The 19509-nt window shown below is 35.0% G+C and overlaps 1 protein-coding gene across 1 annotated transcript in view; it reads left to right on the top strand.

The window, feature by feature from the left end:
• The window catches only part of LOC145995189 (alpha- and gamma-adaptin-binding protein p34-like), a 32115-nt gene extending 12912 nt beyond the window's left edge, over window positions 1–19203 (top strand). The window contains exons 3-6 of the mRNA XM_083131743.1: window positions 6418–6541; window positions 7940–8095; window positions 12298–12501; window positions 18960–19203. Of these exons, the coding sequence (XP_082987869.1) occupies window positions 6418–6541; window positions 7940–8095; window positions 12298–12501; window positions 18960–19180 (705 nt within the window). The 3' untranslated portion in view covers window positions 19181–19203. The remainder of the gene's footprint in view (window positions 1–6417; window positions 6542–7939; window positions 8096–12297; window positions 12502–18959) is intronic.
• The last annotated feature ends 306 nt before the right edge of the window (window positions 19204–19509 follow it).

The raw sequence follows: 19509 nt of genomic DNA, 5'->3' as shown, positions 1-19509 counted from the left end.
AGAGATCCTTGTCAATTATTATACCAAGATCCTTCATAGTATTGACTCTTTCCAATTTTTGGTTGTTTATGAAGTATTCTCATTGCACGTTGGATTTATTTGCAGATAATACCATGTAATAACATTTTTTTATATTAAGATCAAGTTTATTTTGAATACTCCATTGATAAACACGTTTTAAATCTTCCTGCAATTGACAAGTATCTTGTAACTTTGTAATTTCTTTATATATTTTGATGTCATCTGCATACATTAGACAACTAGATTTATTAATACTTAATGGTAAGTCATTTACATACAGTACAAAAAAAAGAGGCCCTAAGTTTGATCCTTGCGGTACTCCAGAATTTACATCATATTTAAAAGATTTTGTCAACCTAAAATCTACATATTGTCTTCTATCTTTCAAATATGATTCAATCAGTGATATCCAGTCATCTGATAATCCATACCATGTTAGTTTATGAAGAAGCACTTTATGATTGATTTTATCAAATGCTTTAGTAAAATCTAAATAAATAGTATGTACTGTGGATCTATTATGTAACATTAAATGAACTTCTTGTGTATAATTTAATAGATTCGTGATGGTCGATCTTTTTGCTGTAAAACCATGTTGACAATCTGTTATCCAACATTTTACATGATTATATATTCTAGTATAAAGAATTTGCTCAAGTACCTTCACAGGGGAGCATAAAATTGAGATTGGTCTGTAATTTTCTATTTCGGATATTTTATTCGTTTTTGGTATAGGACACACCTTGGTTAGTTTCCAAATACTAGGAAATGTTTGTGTCTTCAATATTAAATTGTAAATTGTGCATAAAGGATATTCTAATATTTCCGAACACGCCTTAACGATATACGGCGGAATCCCATCTGGTCCACATGACTTCTTTGCTTTAAGATTCTTTACTGCATTATAATATTCGTCTTTATGAATTTTATTCAATGATAATGTTAGAAGTGTATTAGCTTTTGTATTTACAACTACACTAGAATTATCTTCATTTTGTTCATTTTGTCTATATACAGTGCTAAAAAAATTCGCAAATTCATCTGCGATACTTTTATTTGAATCTAATATATTCCTACCTGATTTCATTTTCTGATTATTAATTTTTTTAGTGTTCCTCTTACTTTTTGCAAATCGCCAAAATTCTTTCATATCAATCTTAATATCTTCCTCTAATTTTTTAATATAATTATTATAAGCATTTGTAATTAAAGTTTTCGATCGCTTCCGTAATTCTTTATACCTATGTTCACTATTGCTATCATGTTTCTTGCGTTTCCTATAGTATTCTTTCTCCTTTATAATATTAATGTAGGCCTATATGGTATATTAATAGTTTGTTAGTATTTAATGGTTTGATAGAAAAAATATCTTAAGTTTTGGGCCCCCCCGAACTGATCAACCTAGCTACGTCCCTGCCCTGTACATTGGAAACTTGATCAAAATATAAGCTCTGTTGATGTTAACTTTTATTCATTGGCAGCAATCAATGTTAGAATTTGATTACCTTATGCAATTAGTTACTTACTGCCCAAGTTGTTGGAGTACGAAGTACTTTTCGGGACACTTTGGAGTGGGGGGGGGGGCTATAGACCGTATATTTCCCTTTGTAGATAAGGTTTAGCATAGTGCTGGGGCAAAAGTGGTGCCACCACTGCATGTATTACACATTGTCAGAAGTGACATATATGATGAGGCACGTTAAAATTATATGACAATAATAATTTTAAAGCAAATATGATATAATATAAAGAAAGCATTAAAATCAAAATTGTTGATGGGCATCAAATAAAAAAATTATGAGTGATTAGAGGGACAAAAAATAATGTTTTGTCGAAACTTGTTTCATCTCTTTATTCGTAGATTAAGTTGACTTTTATTTTATTATTTTTTCATAGAGTTGAGTATTCTTGTAATTCAAATGTCCTTAATGCAATAATGGCATACAGATGGCTAAGTTTTTTCATGACGTACGCTAGATTTGTAGAAGTTATTAATGTGACAAACCCCAAGCTGTTCCAAACTCCCTTCTCAGGAACAAACAATGATAACATTATAATTTGCCATTGGAAGAATATCCAGTTATTCATTTTACAGAGTTGTAGTAACTCTTTTGAAAATGCATTGTGTACGATTTTGTTTTAGTTTTTAATTCAGGTAGGATAGGTGTTGGCTTGCTGTATTTTCTGCAAAGTTCAATAAAGTAAAAGCTTTTATCTTCAACCGGTCAATCATACAACACTCGCAACATTCACTTTCTTGTCCTGCCGCTCCGTACTTTGAAACTTTGGTTTTGGAGCTGGTGGAACAGGTGGATTGGAGGTATTCCCTAGGAAGCTATTTCGCAGCATTTAGCCAAGGCATTTAGCAGGAGCTTAGACTATAGAAGATTTTTCCAGTTCATTGTGAATATCAGACGTTAGTTCGCAACGAGCTAGGAAGTTATAGACTTACTACACTCAATAGTATCACTATGATACAATTAAACTTCAGCACATAGCAAAAAGTCGAAGAAAAGCAAATGTCCCTCGGAAAGAACAGCTAGGGATTCCAGCTTCCATGGGACCGTGGGGATCGTTTACCTTTGTGCGTGATACTCCGCATCAGGCAAGTGAGGATGGAAGGACGAGGCTGTCTCTGTCAATTTTCCTCCAAGTACATGGAGATTTTTCAAAGCTCTAAACAAAGCAAAATGTCTGGTGCCACTGTTACCTGTACAATCCAAAGTGGTCGGATCTGTAAGGTCTTGCTCACTTTCGAGTCACTTCGGTGCTTTGTGGCATTTACACCTTGCAAACTAACATTTCAGCATTGAAGTTTGCACCACTGACTATGTTTTTGTTGAAAGATTATTTTCAGCATATAAGATGATCCTCACAGACAAAATTGCGGAGTTTGACTGTGGATAACATGAAAAAGATTGTTGCCTACTTATATGGCGAGGAGTGGATTTTAATAGCAAATTTCCAATGGTACATTCTGCCATTGCCATAGGGTTAGGCAACACACATAACGTTATGCAAGATAGTGCGTATTTCAGGATATAGATGTCCCATTTTCATTGCCGGTGGCTATTCCGAATCAGTATTTTTCAGGAATTTTGAACTATTTTAAGTTTTATTGAACCTACTTCAAGATTTTTCGAGCCTAACTTAAGACTTTTAGGATTCTTAGAACCTATTTTAAAGTTTTTCAAACTTACTTTAGGATTTTTACAGCCTATTTTAGGAACATGAAAGCATCCTTTTTAGAACCTAATAATTCGAGGTCTAACTATAACACATAATTTTGTGATATCCCTTTTTTGAGATATCCATTTATTTAGTAAATAGTATTTACTAAATACTTGTACATGTACTTTGTACTTTGTGGTTTTTTCTGGAACATATTCAGTTTTGAGTACAGTACATGGTACTGATCACATGACTTCCAACATAGCTGAGGTTTAAAATGTGTCAGGCCATACCACACGTCTACTATGTGACTTCATTTTATGTTTTAAATATATATTTATATATATATATATTATTTTAATTTTTCAATAGACAATCTGGGGAGAGGAGCAATTGTTATGTGTGTAATTGATTGATTGATTTGGTGTTTTAAGTCCACTTTGTATACAGTGAGGCTAATTGGGACTGGACCTACAGTTTAAAGTGAGATCCGAATCACTATGTGCTTCCACCGGGTATCGAACCCAGGACCCCTTGATTACAAGGAATTGATGTTCATATATAAAAATATAGTCTTAATTGTGTTCCGGATTTTTATCCATGTAATTACAAATGTGATTGTTTAATATTTTATAACTTATTTAAGTAAAACTTCTTGGAAAACACTTCTGTTGAAATGTTGAGATAATGATTTTTATATCCAACGAAGTTCATGTTTTGCCTTGCTTATCAGTAACTTTTATGTTTAATGTTAGATATAAGCCTAAGTGATAATGGAAGTTCAGAATAATTGTGGATAGTTCGATTAAGAAACATATAAACAGTGTAAAATGCATTTCTACATAGAATTATTTGTATATTGTGTGAACCTTAATTATACATTTTTCAATGGGCCCTTGTGGGAAATGTAAATATGGAGAAATTTTATGTTGTCCTTGATTACAAATATACAATGCAGAAAATGGGTAATTCTATGTTGGTAAATTTTGGCTTACTGTATTTAGAAAGAGCATATTTGAACATATTTAATAAGAAAAAAATTAAAGAATACTTACAAGCAGTTTTTGTTTCCAATATGATGTTTCCTAGGGCATCTTTAGGCAGCCCAAGAAGTTTAAATCTTTATAATCTCATGTCTGTCAGAGGTAAATTTAAAGGTGACTGCTATTCTGCGACCTTCAGTTTTTATCCTTGTTGCGAGTCTTTTAATGTTTTAAACTTCTTTGATAGCCCAAAGATGACATAGGAAATGGGTCCAAATGTTGAATTGGACACAAAAAATGCTTGTGTATACTTTTTATATTTTTTGTATTGTGAAACAGTCGTTATGCAAACATTCAATAAAGTGTTGAACATATGTATATGAACTTCCGGTTCCATCTCTTTCTTCTGACACCGATGATGCTATGAAGTTAGCGAAAATTTTGAATTTTTCTACTGTCCGGTGCGTGTTTCCTTTTACCTTCTTTGATTTTTGCTTAGCCCTTTTGGCCCTCCTTGCTTTCATCCATTATATATAATGTGTTTATCAGTTATTCACAATAGTTAATATTGAACACTAATATAGAATATACATAAGTATTTGTGGTTGTACTTTGTTTGATGTGTAACCTTTTGTTTCATTCTCTCTGCTCGAGACAAGTAAGAAAGTACATCCAGAAAAAAATATATTTTTATAAATACAGATAAACTTGTACTGTACTCACTTTATCAGCGAAACTATTTTTTTCTTTATTCTATTAATTTCAGTGGCCACTACCACCATCCTCGTTACAAGTTCCAATGAGGTGGACACTGAAATTAATAGAACAAATACATCATCACCTTGTAATCAAGGGGTACCAGGTTCGATACCCGGCGGAAGCACATCGTGGTTTGGATCCCACTTTAAACTGTAGGTCAAGTCCCGATTGGCCTTACTTTGCATAAAGTGGACTTAAAATACCAATTCAATCAATAATAGAACAAATAAAAAAACAGTTTCGGGGATAAAGTGAGTACTAGTTTCTCTGTATTTATCTACTACCGTGTCTCTCATTTCCCAGTTATAAATGTATATGTTTATATTGATGTTTAAGGGTAAGGGGGACAATTTCCCTTTGGTGTTTCTCGCTGCGGGAGCTGCTGATCACTGTTACCAACTTCGCTCTTTTGGAGCCAGATGTGGCTCTTACATGCACTAGTTTAGCTGTGAAGCGTGACACCTGCCCCTGCCCCATTATGATCCCACCACTGGCTCCGGCCCACAAAGACCAACTTTTTCCATAAGTGTACATTTTGCACATAACTTGATATTGTTATATTGGCTGCGTCACCCATCCCCTCTTACCTCCCCAGCTACTTTTATATAGCACCATGGCTAAGGTGAAGATGACAATGTTGTTATCCGGGAATCCTTTATTTTCGATTTCATATGAGCATCAGTAGATTATTGAGATTGGTGATGCCGTCAAATCTAACAGTAATAGCAACACCCCTACCCCTCTGACACCTAATATTACCCTAGGTGGCTCTTTATGCATCCGTTAATCTAGCTCCTTGAAAGTCATCTTTAGCTCTATTAATGGTGAAATTTAGCTCTTTTATGCACATCAGGTTTGGCAACACTGCCAAGATGGCCGTAGGAGGCAAGAGAAATGCACTATGCTTATGAGACCATTATTTTATTCGTTCTCTCGGGAATATCAAACATCCAATGACGTAGAAAAGTACATGGATGGAAAAAGGACACGTTGAACTATGTCATAGTAGTAGAAAAAATCTAAACTTCCATGTGATTAGCTGTAACTTGAAGTTGATTTCCCATAAGGAATACATGGGATTCAGTTTATTAATCATATTTTTCAAATATCATGTCTAGCTTACTAATCAACTTGAAAAACAGTTTCCACTTGCAACATGGAGAGAAATTCATACTCTTTTGCATACTAGTCCCTTTCTTAAATAGCAGTGCCCAATCCGACAATATTGAAATAAATGCACAACTGGTGCGTAATTGTTCCTCCTTGCCTTAATACAAAATTAATGTGATTCCATGACCAATCTGCAAAGCAAGAAACCAAATCACAAAGGCTTAAATTTTCCACATATTTTTAGAGGTCTCGGTGTAAATAATACGTATTTTTTGCTTCTATCATTGAATATTGTTAACTTCTTCTTTTGTATTGTTTGCAGTTTATCTTTTTCAATAATTCTTAGCATGGTTCATTACTTTTATTTTTATAGGAAAATGCCCTAGCTGTGGTGGAAAGCTGGCTGTCGTTCACGAAGGAATTTGAACCAGAAATTAATATATTGCTATGTGACAGATGTGATGAAAGTCCTTCAGTTGGGCCTACCAAAGTTACAGGTATGTATCAAAGGAATAACTCTTCTTTGTTCTGGATGTGTGTCAGTGGAAAGTCCCATAACAGTCTTCACACTAGTGTGTATTAAAATGTGTTTGGCCTAGGCTCTTTCTGTTCTTATACTTCTTGAATGTGGTCATTTCTAGCAGAAACCACATGTCATTGTCACTCTCATCTCCACATTATGGGTAAGCTGGTCTATGGATAACCTACATAACCATTTGGGCCTCTCTGTGACACTATGTGGGCATTGATTGGTGCAGGAAATGTCAATCAATCACTAGTGTTGGTGGAAAAGGTTACAGGTTGAACCAAATGAAGAAACATGTTTTTGACATTACCTGATGAGTCTGCCTCCATGAACAGACTTTTTTTTTGTATGAGCAAGATGAAAGAAAACGTTAAATACCAGGTGTTTCAGAAATAATTGAGATGATGCAAAAATTTATTACAAGTATACTATTGAATTTACGTTAATGAAACCAGTCCAGAATGATCGAGGCACGCAAACCGTTAGTGCATTTATGTTTTATTAACCTGAGAGTTCATATCCCTGCTGCTAGGCGACACTCAAATCACCCACATCACTCACAGTGTCTCGTTCAATGTTTTGGTCCCCAAGATCATCCGACCTTACACCGTGTCATTAATTTTTGTTGGGGTTTCATCAAAGACAGGGTATTCATCTCACCGATGCCATGTGCCCTAAGGGAGTGTACAATTGCAGTGATAGACACTATCGACAGGCCCATGTTGATGCGAGTGTTGCAAGAAGTAACCTATTGTGTTGATGTGTGCCGTGTCACCCACATGCACACATTGAACATTTGTAGGTGTAAAAGAAAACTGTTTAAGTTCCTTGTTCATTCTGGACTGATTTCATTAACGTAAGTTGAATATTTTACATGCAATAAATTTTTGCAACCCCTCAATTATTTATGAAGCATTCAGTATAAACATAACTTTGAGGTACATATTGAAGAATGTTTTAGTGTGTATTTAGACCACCTAATTGGCTGTGCATCATTTTTAAAAATTAACACAGAGAATGATGATGAGAATGAATGATTTTTTTTACTTATCACAATGTTTGGACACATATATGTCCATAAATAGTGATAAGTTCCTTTCAAACACTTTTTAATGTAGAATCTGAGACAATGATGTGGCACAAGCCCCTACAACCCTTGTTTCCTTGGAATACTATGACTGCAGTGGAACTTACGATTATTTTTTTTTCAAGGGAACGTGGTGAATAAACTTAAAATGCAGTAAAATGTAAAATCCAAGAATGGTTTATAATGTGTTGCTTTATTGAGACTAGACACGTTAAATGTATGGTGCAGGATAAATGTAAAACTGCACTGCACACAGAGTGTATGATCCTGTTTGTTTTCCAGCCCAGGAGTGGTGTATTAAACATGGGTTTGAATTAGTTGAGCTCAATCCAGATGTTGACAGTGAAGATGAAGACTGTGATTTTGCAGAGACTACAGGAATTAAGAGGATTGTACAAGCACTGCATGCCCACATGTGGCCAAATCTTACAATGAAAGGTATTGTTACTATATTTTTTTTAAAATGAAAATTCCTATAAAAATAATTTCATTCATAACTTTGGACATACTAATCAACTGTAGTTTGTATTTTATTACAAACTACAGTTGAGTATCTTAATCATTTGTAGATATTGGACTTTATTCGTTTTATTGCCTTATTAATCATGTCTAAAAATTACTAATTTCACAGACTGAATATAAAAACAAGTGAATCAAACAGGAAATTAATGCATTAAGGTGATTTTAGAAAAGAATATCAGGGACAATATATGTAATTGGGTGGTAAACAGCATGTAAGCCTGTATGAAAAATTAAGTATTATTATCTTTCAATGAAATATTTTATTAAATCATTGAATATATTACTTGTAAATATAAATATATAGTTTAAACTAATCATCTTGTAGAAGACAAATATTGAAATACTTTAGATTCATTGTGAATAGAGAACATTTTTCAAATTTTACAGGAAATGTTATAGAAACTCAACATACCAGTGCTATTTGACAGAATTAGCATTATAAAAACAAGGAATAATCTGAATGTCTATGATATTAGTAAACTTTACTTTGCATGTGTACGTCAGTCAAGGAAAGATACAAACCTGCTTGGTTAGGTGGCCCAGCTTTCAATCTGGCCAGTGTTCCCAAGTTTAAATCCCAGCTTGTTACTTGTGAGTGTCCTTTCATCAGTTTCATCTGATCAGCACTCATCCTCAGCATTTTGCCATAAGTGGCAGAAATGAGATGATGAATAAGAAAATTACAAACGCAAATATACAATCCACACAGTAACTTCTAGATTATGATTTGAAATGATAACTATGAGATAACTGTGTTTTGTCACAAATAAACAATAAGTGATCTTGGATTTTATTCAGCACAGCATGTAATTCACAATTCTCATTTCTTTTTGAAGTCCATTTACTTTCATGATGCAAATAAGATATTTGTGAACTACCATATTTACTCATGTATAATGCACACTTTTTTCCAAACTTTTTGCACCTCAAAACTGTGGTGCACGGAATAATTCGGACAGGTGTGACCACCTATCCATCCTACTCACAACCATGGCTTCCATTAGCTAAGCCACAGAATATCCCCACACTGCCATTACTCCCTTTTATCTAGCGTGATTGCCCATATGGCATTTCTTTACATTGCTGGCAAAGTTATAATGTGTACAGCGTGATTGCCAATATGGATTTTCTTTAGATCGCTTTCAGAGTTATAATATATACAGCATGATTGGCATATGCAATTAATTTTTTATACAACATTTTTGAAATCGAGAATTTATAAATTCCCGGGGTTGGGAAATTTGACTTTCTTACTGAGAATCAAAAAGGAATGTCAATTACTTCATGCATTACTAGAATTATAACATTGTTTACTTGCTAGAAGTTAGTTACAAACCCAACACCACATAAACAAAAATATAACATGTAAGATTATGACAAAATATCAGATTCATACATTTAATAACTTAACATGCAAAAACACAAAACAGAATACATATATGTACAGTTTGCATGCATAATCACAGAACCAAATTTGTACAATTTTCATGCGTAAACACAAAACAACGCATGTGCAGTTTGCATGCATCAGTAAAAAAAAACACATGATGTACAATTTGCATGCACAGATACAATCATCACATATGCATTTCACATACATAAACATGCACAAACTCCACATATCACAAATATGGTACAATTAAAATTTACTATTTGTTATCATACTCTCATTAAATATACACTAGACTCTTGCTAATCTGGCCCTCAATAGTCCACCCTCGCATTAGACCGGCCCACATCCGGCCTGTAGTCCCTCAAGCAGAAATGACGTGCACAACAATGAATTATCGTGTTCAACAATGTTGTTAGTTAAAAATGTTAAACAATGCTATACATACGTACAGTATTTGAAATTGTGACTTTCTTACAGTAAAGTTCAGTACATACTATGGCTTCTAAAAGGAAACAAGTTACGCTTGACCTCAAGCAGAAACTCGAAATTTTAGATAAGTTGAACCGAGGCTCTTCACAGAAAGCCATTGCTATTGAGTACGGTGTTGGACAAGCAACTATTTATGACATCAAGAAGAAAGAAGAAGTTATTCGACAGTACGCATCCCAAATGTATAGCGACATTTAGGAAACGGAAGGTTATGCGAAAGAGTGACAATGAAGAACTGGACATAGCTGTTTATAGATGGTTCATACAGCAACAAAGTAAAGGAATTCCAGTCGGTGGCCCGATAATAAAGGAAAAAGTGGTTGCATTTAACAAACAACTTGGTGGCAGTAACTTGTTCGCAGCAAGCGAGGGTTGGCTATCAAATTGGAAAAAACGACATGGCATGCGGCAGCTGACAGTCACCTGGGAAAGTCGCTCAGCTAACGAAAAATATGCAGAAGAGTTTGTAAATAAGATACGGAAGATAGTAGAGGAAGAACATTTAACTGCAGATGCCTTGTACAACGCTGATGAAACCGGCCTCTTTTACAAGATGCTTCCTTCAAAAACATTAGCTGCCAAGAACGAGAAGGAAGCTCGTGGGTACAAACAACAGAAACAGCGTGTAACCATAATGGCGTGTTGTAACGCAAATGGGAGTCATAAACTACCGCTCATGGTGATTGGGAAATCCCAAAATCCACGTTGTTTTCAACACAGCGACAGAAATACACTACCAGTGCAATATTGTGCCCAGAAGAAAACGTGGATGGACAGAGAAATATTGTCTCGGTGGTTCCACCAAACATTTGTACCAGCTGTAAGAAAAGATCTGAAGAAGAAAAAACTTCCACTGAAAGCCATCCTTATAATTGACAATGCTCCCAGTTATCCTTCTGATGTGACTCTAAAGTCCGATGGTATAGAAGCACTCTTGTCTTCCACCAAATGTGACAGTCCTGATACAGCCCATGGACCAAGGGATTTTGGAATCAATTAAACGTCATTATCGACATGCACTTCTTGTTTCCTTGCTGAACGAATGTGAAAACGACTCTACCGAAGTTATGTTGAAGGTGTGGAAAGCAATCAGCTTACGTGACATTGTTTTCCAAACAGCAGAAGCATGGGATAAAGTGGAGAACGCAACCATAATGAAGAGCTGGAGAAAGGTGTGGCCATGCATTGATGCAGAGTTGGAGCCAGTACTGAGCGACAGCGATGAGCCAGTCAATTCAGAATCATCAATTGCTGACAATATGTACATTGATATGTTACACAAGCTTCCGGGAGGAGGAGAAATTGATGAAGAGGATGTTGCTATGTGGCTGAATGAGGAAAACTGTGAGATAGACCAAACTTTAAAAGATGAAGAAATAATCAAAAGCGTGCAGGAAAGTACTAATGATGAAAGTGATGAAGAAGAGGACACAGGAGGGGAGAGCATGAAGATTTCTCATACTGCTGGTGCGGAAGCTGCAGACATCTTCCTGGAGTATATTATGCAACAATCAGATACATGCAGTACCGATGTAATGCTTGTAAAGCGTTTGCGTGATAAAGCATGCCGCCGTCGCGTATCGTCATTGCGACAACTAAAAATTCGTGACATGTTTCATAGTGAGTTATACTACTGTATATGTACACACTGAATGACTAAATTTTCTATGTAAATGAATGTACAGTGTCTTTGGATTTAATAAAGTACAGCCTGTATAATCCCTATGTGTTTAAACTACATAGTAGTACGTAATTTCCGACCCTCTCAATAATCCGGCACTTCTGCCAATCCGGCACCCATATGTGCAACAAATGGCCGGAGTAGCGAGAGTCTAGTGTAGTTAGACAGCATGATACAACTACTCCAAACCTAATTCATGAAGTTGCAGATTGTTACACACACTTAAAAGTTTGTTTATCCAGAGTTTTTGTTTGTCCGATGAAGAATGCCAAACTTTGATATTTTTTACGAAAATATTTGCAATGTCTTTTCCCGTGTTGCAGCATATGGCTTTCACTGTGTTATCATCCTGAATTTGCATACAAACAAAAGGACCTTGGCATAAATTACAATATTTTTTTATAATGCAAGAGATAGCGTCACTTTCAGGATGCAGTTTTATGAAGATCAGATCGCCTTGCTTTACTGGAATTTTAGCTGCTTGGTTTTCATGTTGTTTCATAACTTTCAGGTAAACCAAACAATTACTGATTTTTTTTTCTTTTTCTTTTCCAGACAGACCACAGCACATGTCAAGGACAATGCAGTCAGCTCTAAATGGTAGTTTTATGTCCAGCTCAGAAAATGATGATTCAGGCGTCTCTGATGTTTCCGATCAAATGCAAAGTGTATCTATTAATGGTCACACAGAGAACGAATCTGAGTACAGTTTGCTGACCAGCAGTAGTGACCAGGGACGATCAATGGAGCAAAGGATAGGTATGTACATAAGTTATTCTGAAACACAGGAATAGGATCAGAAAAGGTGCCAGAAGGGCAGGTAAATACAAATGATGAAGGAGACAGTAAACACTTACCACACGAAGAGAAATAATTCTATATTTCGCGATCTGTGTCGCATTTTCAAGGTAGAAGAAAGAAAGATCGGCGTCACCTCGAAAATGCGACACAGATCTCGAAATAAAGAATTATTTCTCTTCGTGTGGTGTTTACTGTCTCCTTCATCATTTGTATTTATTCTGAAAGTAATATTCTAACTACAGTTTTGTGTGTTTTTCAAAGTTTGATAAAGTAGTTGCAATTTAGAAACACATGCAAATCTTGTGCCTCCACATTTAACCCAAAATATTCTTTGTGACAAACTCAATGTTTCCATTACTGTACCCAGACTTAATAAGGAAATGACAGGTTAATAACTTCTTTATTGGTAGACATAATTATTTTATTTGTAATGAATTCAACAGATTTCAAAGAGTCCATGTTACAATTAGTGATACACAGAGCTATATATCTGTGGTAAATAAAAGATCAAAACTGGACATATTTTGAGAAGAAAAGTGGTATATAAAATGGAATTTTGGTGCTAAAATGGTGAATAAAAAAATTTAATTTTTAAACTATAAACTGTATACAAAATTAACATTTAACTTCTAATAGCTCATGTGTATTGTTATCAGTTTATTCCTGTGTAAAAGAGCCCACTATTGTTTCTCAAATATTTACAGCAGAATTAATCAATTTTCTGTGATTTGCATAACTCACAGATAATTCAGACTTCAGAAGGTGTTGCGTCGGTAAATAAACCATAAATTTCATGTTTCATTGTTTATTTCACATCATTTCGTAACAAAATATGGTAGCAAAATGCACCTCACACCTTTCAAAAATGAAAAATTTACATTACAATGTGTTGTTTCACATTTTGTGTTTTCGTCAAAAACTAAATGTGCATGTTCCTAACGATACAAACAGTACAGAAAATTAAATTGAGTGCTCCATAAAGAAGAATGAAGATTACCATTAAGAATTTTCCAAAGCAGCATCTGGTCGTGAATTGCCATTTTATGATCAAGCTTGTGCATGCAGAACTTTTCCATTAAATTACTATAGAAATTAGGGATGGGCCGATATGAAATTTTGTCCGATAAGATACCGATAACCAATATTCTACCGATCCGATATAATATTAGAAATGGTCCTTGAAGAACCTGAAAGGTTCATTAACCTCCTTAATAAATTGTTTCAAGGTGACTGCATTGCAAAAGAAGTTACATATTTAAACATTTACTTTTTTAGAAAGTAGAGCATGGAGATTATCCATAAAAATTACAACAAAATGGCAGAATTTTGCACTAATTTATCAGATATTTATAGATATATCGGATCGGTAAAATAATCAGTAATTTTACCGATAAACCGATATGCCTATATCGGCCGATACCGATAGAGTACCGATTAATCGCTAAGAACAGAATGAGGTAAAGGGACGAGGGAAAACAGATAGGATTAGAAAGGACACCCAAAAAGAATTCAAAAAGAAACTAAGTAACGTTAAGAAATGGTTAAAAGACAATAACATCTTCCTGATACGATCAGACAAAGAAAATAAAATGGTAGTTGTTAGGAGAGAAGAATATAGAATGAAAATGAAGGAATGCTTCCGTAGTAGCGATTTCGAAATTGTACGAGATAACTCCATCAATAAAATTAGGAGGGAAATCAAAAAAGGAATCGAAATTAGCATAACGCTTGCAAGAACGGAGAAAGAGAAACTAATCTAATGTTGTAAAAAGGGAGAAATTCCGGTCGCCTTTGGGATCCCCAAAACCCTCAAGGAGGGAGTACCACTAAGACCGATCATTCCGATGTACTCCTACCCTGGATATAACTTAGCAAAAACTCTTGTAACTAAAATTAAAGATGTGGGAAATAACACAGAATTCAGTATTAATAATTCTAAGGAAGTAAAAGAGAAGATCGAAAATCTAGAGTTAGATAAAGATGATCAAATAATGAGCTTTGATGTGGTAAACCTCTATCCTAGTGTCCCGAGACACAAAGCAGCCAACTGTTTATTTAGATGGCTTAGAGAAAAAGGAGTAGATATAATTGTAGCTTGGGAATATGTGCGGTGGTTTGACCTATGTACTAGATATAACTATTTCAGTTTCAACAAAGAAGTGCACATACAGAAAGAGGGATTAGCCATGGGCTAATTTCAGGGATTACATCGGGGATCTTCATGCATTTTATAGAAAAAACTGCCTTAGAACAAAATATTTCGGGAGATACGTCGATGACGTTCTGGTTATAGGGGGAAAAGCAGATCTTCTGAAATTATTTGATATATTGGGGGAAGAAGACCCCCGAATTAAATTCACAAAAGAAGAGATGGCAAAGGATGTAATGGGCTTCTTAGATTTAAAAATCATCAGAACAAGAACAAAAATTAAAACCGGGGTTTTTCATAAAATCCTTGCCGGAGATTTATACATTCATAGCAAGTCAGAACATGCCAAAAGAACAAAACACAATGTCTTTCTTAACTTTTTCATCCGGGGGATACGATTATGCAGTCAAAAAAATGAGAGGGAAAAAGAAGAAGAATGGATCTATAGGATGGGAAAAGAGAATGGATACAAAGAGGAACATCTGAATAAGATACGCAGGAAAGCGCACAAGATATGTAAAAAGGATAGGGGAGAGGGGGAAGAAATGAACAGTGATAAAGGAAAAAGACACAAGATAACGAAATTAATAAGAAATACAAATATATCGGCATTCCGTATTTCAAAGGAATTTTGGAAAAGATAGAAAGAGCAGCTAAAGAATTTGGCATTAAATGCAGGATGAGGGCACCACGAACGGTAGAGAAACATTTCACACAATATAAAAAGGATGGGATAGAAACGGAGAATAAAACGGAAAGTGAAAAAGGGGTTTATAATATAACAGGTTCCTGTAATAAAGAATATATAGGTCAAACCGGCCGGAGCATGAAAATTAAGTTGGGGGAGCATGACAAAGACATAAGAGTAGGAACCACAAGAACCGGACTATCAGAACACGTGATAGAGGAGGTACATGAAATTCAGAAGCTAGAAATAATGAGAGTTGATCATAAACCATTAAGTAGGAATGTATACGAAGCAGCGTATATCTGTAAAGGGAGGGATAATAAACTAAACAGAGAGGATGAGAACATTGATGAAAAATGGATTAAAATGTTCAAAAGGTGGGATACGACAAGAGAAAAAATCTGCTACCAGGTCACCCTGGCTGTGATCAATGCGTCTCGCGAAATAATAGATTTCGAGCTAGATATGACGTAACCCAATGGAAGTAGGGGGAGGGAAGGGGAGTAAGAGGGAAATACACTGCACAAAATCCTAAAATAGGTTCTAAAAATCCTAAAATAGGTCCTAAAAATCTTGTTAGGCTCGAAAATTGTGAAGTGGTTAAAAAAACTTAAAATAGTTCAAAATACCTGAAAAATGCTGATTAGGTATACTCACGGCAGAACTCACCATTAGAAATTTGCTATTAAAATCCACTCTTTGCCATATAGTTAAGCAAAATATTTTTTCCATGTTATCTACAGTGAAACTACGCAATTTTGTCTGTGAGCATCATCTTATATGCTGAAAATAATCTTTCAACAGAAACATAGTCAGTGGTGCAAACTTCAATGCTGAAATGTTAGTTTGCAAGCCGTGAATGCCACAAAGCACCGAAGTGACACAAAAGTGAGCAAGACCACACATTTTGCTTTGTTTAGAGCTTTGAAAAGTGACCATGGACTTGGACACTTGGAGGAAGGGAAATCGACAGAGTATGTTTCAAACACGTTCGTCAATGAATTTTTTCTTGACCAAACAAAGCAAATGCATCTGTGTGACAAAAATCCTGTAAAACCTTTAAAAATGTATAAAAATCTTTAAAAAGGCTTCATTTAGGAACATAAACCTAAAATATGTTCTAACAAGCACAATAGTTTTTTAGGCACTATAAAACTTCATCAGTTGCATTTTTTAACAAAATGCTGATATAACTTATACAGAAAAAGAATAGTTTAAAACCTAAAATCCGAGATCTAGTTATGAGTTATTCAAGTAGGAAATAATAAACAAGCAAATTAATTCCTTAAAGCATAGCTTATTCCTTGTGTCAACGTGTTTACATATAAACAGGACAATTGATTTTTCTAATCACTTTGTTTTTTCTCACACATATTTATATTTCTGTAAAAATATTTCAATTATTTCAAAAGGTTTTCATCAGGTTAGTTGATAAAGGATGGTTAATTTGCAGGTGTCAGCATTTATCAAACATACCCTTACATGTTATTCCAACAAATATTACAGTTTCCCAATCCCAAAAGGTTAGTCTGCCTGTAGCTTGGAAGGGATTGAAATCATCCTGTTTAATTGACTTTGCATTATGAGATGCTTGTCTTTGTTCTTGGATTCAAGTTGAGAGCTTTTATACTATATCACTATTGTGATCTGTTTTTCTTTCTGGCAGTGATTTTCAGAAAACATATTGTAAAGTACCAGTTTTAATATGCATTTGACATGGGTTTGTTGCAGGCTAAAACATGCATGCTCAATAAAGGCAATTTTATTCTATTCTGTGAAATTAGAGCAATGTAGTAGCAATGTCCAACTCCGTAGCTAAATATGTGAGTGCCCTAGGCAGGATTGTGGTTTGTCATACCCCCACCCCACAGTACCAAGCACCAGCATTTTATGTGCTTTTTATGCCATGGTTTTTGATATTTAAATCCTACAAATTTTGAATTGAGAAAGTATAGAAAAACTTATTAAAAATAATATAATATTGGTTATACAGGGTGTCTGATAAGTCAATACCTATTTTGAACCCGTGAGGGGTTGCGCCTGGTCTTTTCCAACTGGGTTCATTTTATTTTCTTTGTATCCCCTCAATCTAGAAACTGAATGCCCCCTCCCCCGAAGTACCTTCCTGTGTACTTATTCTCTGCCTGGCCAGGTGGTTGTTGCACCCCTTCCCCCTTCTCAGTTGGTGATCAGCTGATAGTTTTCCGTTCAACCCGGTCTATTCCTCCTTGCGCGACTCATCGCATGTGTCATTTTTTTCCTTTACATTTCGGTGCTGCGTTTTGTTAGTTGAAATTACCTTAAGTAGTAAATTGTGCTTGTATTGTTGAAAATGGATCGGAAAGAAGAAGAAAGACTTTTAAGACTGTTACAAAGGGTTGAAAAAGAGTAAAGTCTAGAAAAACAAACAAGGAGAAATCCCAGTGCAATTGGAAGGTAACTACTTATAGCTATTTATTGACGAACCTACCTTTGAGCCTACTGATGAATTTGGGTTCCGAAGATGAGGATGAAGATAGTGTGGAAAAATAGGAAGATGATACAGAATTGGAACAGTCTGGAGGTGAAGAAGAGATAAATATTGTAGCAGGGCCTGAGTATACGGGTAACGATAAAGAAACTACCTGGATCAGTTCATGCGTAGATTTTTCATTCAAATATATTTTTTCGTATTTTAAAGGAGTTTAGAACTTTTGATTTTTGAAGAAAAACTCACGTTATTTTGTTTCATGATAATTGATCAGAATGAACAAACATTTTATTTTGTTCATTAACAAGTAATATTATACACTAAACGTATGATTAGAATAAGTATTGTTTAATAAAAACCTCATTTGGTACTTCTTTGTTGTATTTTTTTACACCCGGTCTAAATGACCGTGCATGACTCCTCACATAACTTTTCCAGCACGACCCCTCATGGGTTAAGTGAGTAATGCATAATGTACATAGAGACCATTGTATAATGGTTGTGAATGAACACTAACTATGCACCATTTATGTTGCTGGTAACTGAACATTTCCCCAACACTTACAGAAAAGTGAGTTTTCTGCCTTTTTCAACATAATCTCCACCAACATTGATACACTTATTCCATTGTTTATCAGTGTCCCAAAACCTGCTGCATAAAAGTGTTTGAGCTGCTGTCTCATCTACAGTTGCACCTCACATTTAACATCTTTATCATCTGCAAAATGTTTGCCACTAAGATAAGAATTTATTGACCCATTTGTGCATCACTTTATGCAACAAACACCTCACCGTATACAGGAAACACTTCGTTATGAATATCCTTTCCAGGAAGTCCTTTTGCCTAACACACACTGCACACTGCTCTTCTAATGTACACTTCACGAACACAGCTGAGCTGCCCATGCATGCATCTGCTATCTATCGCCTGCTAACTGAATATCATGAAACTGGATTTTGCTTCCACTACTATTTTCAGCTATCCCAAGTCAGTTTGTGATATATTTAGTCACTCCCCCTCGTACATTACTACACTCTGTCAAATGTAAATTTATTTATATATATATTTTGTTTGTGGTTTTAATATTGACAGTTTTTCTGTTTTCCAGATCACTTACTACAAGGCTGTGAACCATTTGAACCCGATACAGGAGCCGAACCCAACTTTGAAAGTTTCTTTGAAAGGCTGGCCGAAATGAAACAGAGAGCACAGGAACTCCCAAGCGATGAACGGAAGGCATATGCTGAGCAAGCAGTAATGGCATTTTGGCGAGCAATTGGTGGAGATGAAGACGAAATTAATGTATGTAGCGATGACGAAGAACCGTAAATAAAACGTTTGATAGTAATACATACCCATGTCAAACTATTGATACACCTATTATATCAATTTATTTTATCATAAGTGGGCCATTCTACAGAAAACATATCTTTTAGAAATCAAATTTTTCCTAACCCAAAGTGTCTTTTCTTTATTTTCAAATGTCTTATTCAATTCTGTTAACTATGATATGGATGGTAATATGTTTCTATCTTATTTATGAATTTAAATATTAATGAAAATGCATGGTATAAAAGGAGGATGCATGTGTGTAACAGAGTGGTTACAATTGATCAAGGAAGATACGTATTTGTTATGGTTAATACATGCTGGATTTG

This window comes from Lepisma saccharinum, chromosome 11, assembly GCF_977018435.1.
Source record: "Lepisma saccharinum chromosome 11, izLepSacc3.1, whole genome shotgun sequence".
Lineage (NCBI taxonomy): Eukaryota > Metazoa > Arthropoda > Insecta > Zygentoma > Lepismatidae > Lepisma > Lepisma saccharinum.
The sequence above is the reverse complement of the archived record's forward strand: the minus strand, read 5'-3'. Positions and strand labels throughout refer to the sequence as shown.